We start from the raw sequence: 3892 nt of genomic DNA, 5'->3' as shown, positions 1-3892 counted from the left end.
GAAAAATCTCCAAAAGGCATCAAATGACAGATTAGACATTCATATCAAATGTCACAAAAAGTTAGATATTATTTCCATCATTTACACTTTCAAATAACAGGAAACAAAAAAATGGCGTCTGCAAATGTTTGGGCACCCTGCAGAGTTTATAGCATGCAACGCCCCTTTTGGAAAGCTGAGACCTGACAGTGTCATGGATTGTTCTCAATCATCGTCTGGAAAGACCAGGTGATGTCAATCTTAAGGTTTTAAATGCCTAGACTCATCTGACCTTGCCCCAACAATCAGCACCATGGGTTCTTCTAAACAGTTGTCTAGAAAACTGAAACTAAAATAGTTGACGCTCACAAAACAGGAGAAGGCTATAAGAAGATAGCAAAGGGTTTTCAAATGCCAATATCCTCTGTTTGAAATGTAATTAAGAAATGGCAGTCATCAGGAACAGTGAAAATTAAAGCAAGATCTGGAAGACCAAGAAAAATATCAGACAGAACAGCTCGCAGGATTGTGAGAAAAGCAAGTCAGAACCCACGTTTGACTGCACGATCCATCCAGAAAGACCTGGCAGACACTGGAGTTGTGCTACACAATTCCACTATAAAGAGATACTTGTACAGTTATGGTCTTCATGGAAGAGTCAACAGAAGAAAACCTCTTCTACGTCCTCACCACAAAAATCAGCGTTTGAAGTTTGCAAATGGACATATAGACAAGCCTGATGCATTGTGGGAACAAGTTCTGTGGACCGAGGAGGTTAAAATAGAACTTTTTGGCCGCAATGAGCAAAGGTACGTTTGGAGAAGAAAGGGTACAGAATAGGGTACAAGGTGTTAACTCTGCAGGGTGCCCAAACTTTTGCAGACGCCATTTTTTTGTTTTCTGTTATTTTGAAAGTGTAAATGATGGAAATAAAATCTAACTTTTTGTGACATATTATATGAATGTCTAATCTGTCATTTGATGCCTTTTGGAGATTTTTCCATTATTTCTTGACTTCTTTACGAACATTAATACAATTGTTTAACTCGGGTGCCCAAACTTTCAAGCCCCTCTGTCTGTTTGACCCACAGTGCAGCATACAGGGACCCACTCCTGATGTGATGTTGGTGCCTCAGTCAAAGATAGTAGCAGGAGCCACATTTCTTAGCTCTCAGACAGGAGTGAGGCTAATTTGGCTCCTTTGCAGGCTTGTGTAGGCAGGAACCGCAACATGCTACCCATTCTTAAAAAGCAAACAACAAAATGCATCCCTACAGTGGATACAACGTAAATTAAGCCAAAACTCACAGAATATCTCACAAGGGGGTGAAATGCTGATAAACAATTTGGCTTCCAACACATTCACTATAGTAAAAGAGGTAACAGACCACATACAGAAAAAAAACAGGAATGCCAAGTATGGGAAATAACTATATGAAAGCTTTAAAGAAACAACAGCATCACCCATTTCTCTTGGAGGAAAGACAAGAGTCTTTAATAATAATGTAATTGTACTCAATGTATTTTATTTCAAGATAAAAAGTGGAAGAAAAGATGAAAGGAAGGAAGTCTGGGAGATTGTTCAGCGAGAGAGACAGAAAGGCGCATACATGGACTAGCAGTCAGCCAACCAACTGCCCTGCCAGTTGTCCAACTAACAAGACACAGACTTGGCAGGTGAGCAGTGTGAGACGTAGGCAGGGAGAGACACAGACACAAAATCTGAGAGGCAGTTAAACGGATAGACTCACTCGGCTGTGATTTGTGTGACGAGCGGCAAAGAAGTAAAGCCCGAGCCCAGGAAGGAGTCTCGATACTGGGTCATCTTCAATGCAGCCAGCCAGTCTTCCACAGAGCTCAACCTGCTCAGGTCGGGAGCACCACGGTCTAACAAAGGATGATGGGAGGGACTGCCAACCAGAAAGTGGATACAATAGGAGAGACATGAAGATATTAGAAAAAACATTGTTTCATTAAAGGCAAATTTATTCTTCTGCGCTAAATCCACGCCGCGGCTACGTCGATAGGTACATGGAGATACCAACCCGACGCCTGGACCCTACGCTGAAGCTTGATCTGCAACTCTCAAAAAACGTAACCACACGTCGCGACTATGCACGTCGATTAGCCGTGGCTTGATATTGTTGCATTTCCAACTAGGCCTAATCATTTCCTGGTTCTCTTGCTCCATAAACATTATTAAATCAAGGAGAGGGTTAACTTTTCTTGCTACTGATTTCTGACCATGGACAGAAAGCACAGTACAGGGGAGACACATTTTTTCTCTCACTATGCTTCACTAGAGTCCTCTCTCCGAAGCAAATCACTGTCATTCTCTCACTCTCTTTACCACACACACCCCACAGACACACACATGCTGGACCTTGCTATTTTCTTAAAGATATTGTCCATAATTTCTGTCTCCCCCATGAGAAATTCTAAGTTATGAAAAGAAAATTGTCGGCACGTCCACATGATGCAAGCCTTCTGTGAACGGACACCGCCCCTAACCTACTCTCCACGTCATTGCTAGTAGCCATCTTCCAATTTTCTGAACATAGCTATACTGAGAAATACAGAGAGAGCTGTGTGGAGTTCATAGTCTTAGTTTGCTTTGTAGCAACTCATTTGACAATGGCTTGAATGTAACAGACGTTAATATCAAAAAGTTACTCACTAAAGCTTTAAAGAGATCAACGTACACAAAGTATAAAACTTTAAGTCAATTACATAGGCTATGGCGAACGCTCTGCGTGGAGCCTCCGCAGAACCAGAAATCAGCCTTAAGACAGTATGAGTGTGGTTGTGTATGTAAATGAGTGTGTGTCTCTCCTCACCCGGGGGCAATGTTGTTGGTGCCTGCTTTGAGAGATGCAGGGTTGCGTATCATTTTGTCCAACATGCTGACAATATCTGGGAACTTTGGCCGTGCGTTCCTGTCTTTCTGCCAGCAGTCCAGCATCAGCTGGTGCAGCACAACCGGACAGTCCATGGGAGCTGGCAGCCTGAAGTCCTGCTCGATGGCATTTATCACCTGGGACACAGTGAGAGAGGGGAGCAGGGAAAAGAGGCAAGAGACAAATCCCACACAAGATTAATATCTGACTCTCAGCTCATTGTTTTGGTTTCACGGCCCGCAACTTTACTGTTTGGGTTCACTCTCTCCGTTGTCATCAGTACCATTTTCAAACACAGCAGGCAGCTAATAAACAGACTCAGCAGCAAACTGCAGATAGACAAAGTTAGCAACTGGCAACTGGTAAACATAGTGAAGCATTCAGCAGCTAAACCAGCTGTTTTCTTTAGGAGTTGGTGGAGACCGAAATAGGACTATGAACAGAGTTATTGGACTTGGTCCAGACTTGATCGCCATATACACGTCTCCAAATAAATGCAAATGTTGCTTCATATCTGCATTTTACAGGGATCTGATGAAATTATTAAAGGATTTGATTGCACAAAGACTCTGGGGAACTACTGCAGTTCGAAACGGGGTGCAATTGTACAGAGGCATTTGCCTCCATTCGGACCCCCCATCACCCATATTGTTGGATGAGGAGGCAGAGAAAAAAAATATTGATTAATCAACTCTGATTGGTTTCACCTGTTTTCCCCTACCACTTATATTAATAATTCTTCTCTCCCTTTGTTTTGTGCCAGTTCGTCTTGTTCAGTCTGTGTGACAGTCTCGTCCAACGTTCCAGCCATGTTTCCATGATATCAGGTTTGGTTTGTATTTTGTTCTCCACCAAGTGAGCGCTTTAGTTTGTACTTTGATCCTTATTGTGAGTGATGTTTTGTTTTGTTAGTACTCTACCTAGTAAACTACTTTAGTTTTACCTACTGTCACTCCCTGATGTAAGTCAAGTGCAGATTTGAGTCGTGCACTTTGCGACAAGTAGCATACAAGATG

General features: G+C 42.5%; 1 protein-coding gene across 1 annotated transcript in view; it reads right to left on the bottom strand.

Annotated features, from left to right (window-relative positions):
• The window catches only part of LOC116695270 (ephrin type-B receptor 1), a 96038-nt gene that overhangs the window by 7829 nt on the left and 84317 nt on the right, over positions 1–3892 (bottom strand). Inside the window, exons 18-19 of the mRNA XM_032525401.1 lie at positions 2817–3013; positions 1731–1889 (exon numbers count right to left, since the gene is read on the bottom strand). Of these exons, the coding sequence (XP_032381292.1) occupies positions 1731–1889; positions 2817–3013 (356 nt within the window). The remainder of the gene's footprint in view (positions 1–1730; positions 1890–2816; positions 3014–3892) is intronic.

Source organism: Etheostoma spectabile, chromosome 9 (genome assembly GCF_008692095.1).
Source record: "Etheostoma spectabile isolate EspeVRDwgs_2016 chromosome 9, UIUC_Espe_1.0, whole genome shotgun sequence".
Classification (NCBI taxonomy): domain Eukaryota; kingdom Metazoa; phylum Chordata; class Actinopteri; order Perciformes; family Percidae; genus Etheostoma; species Etheostoma spectabile.
This window is presented reverse-complemented; position numbering and strand designations above follow the sequence as displayed.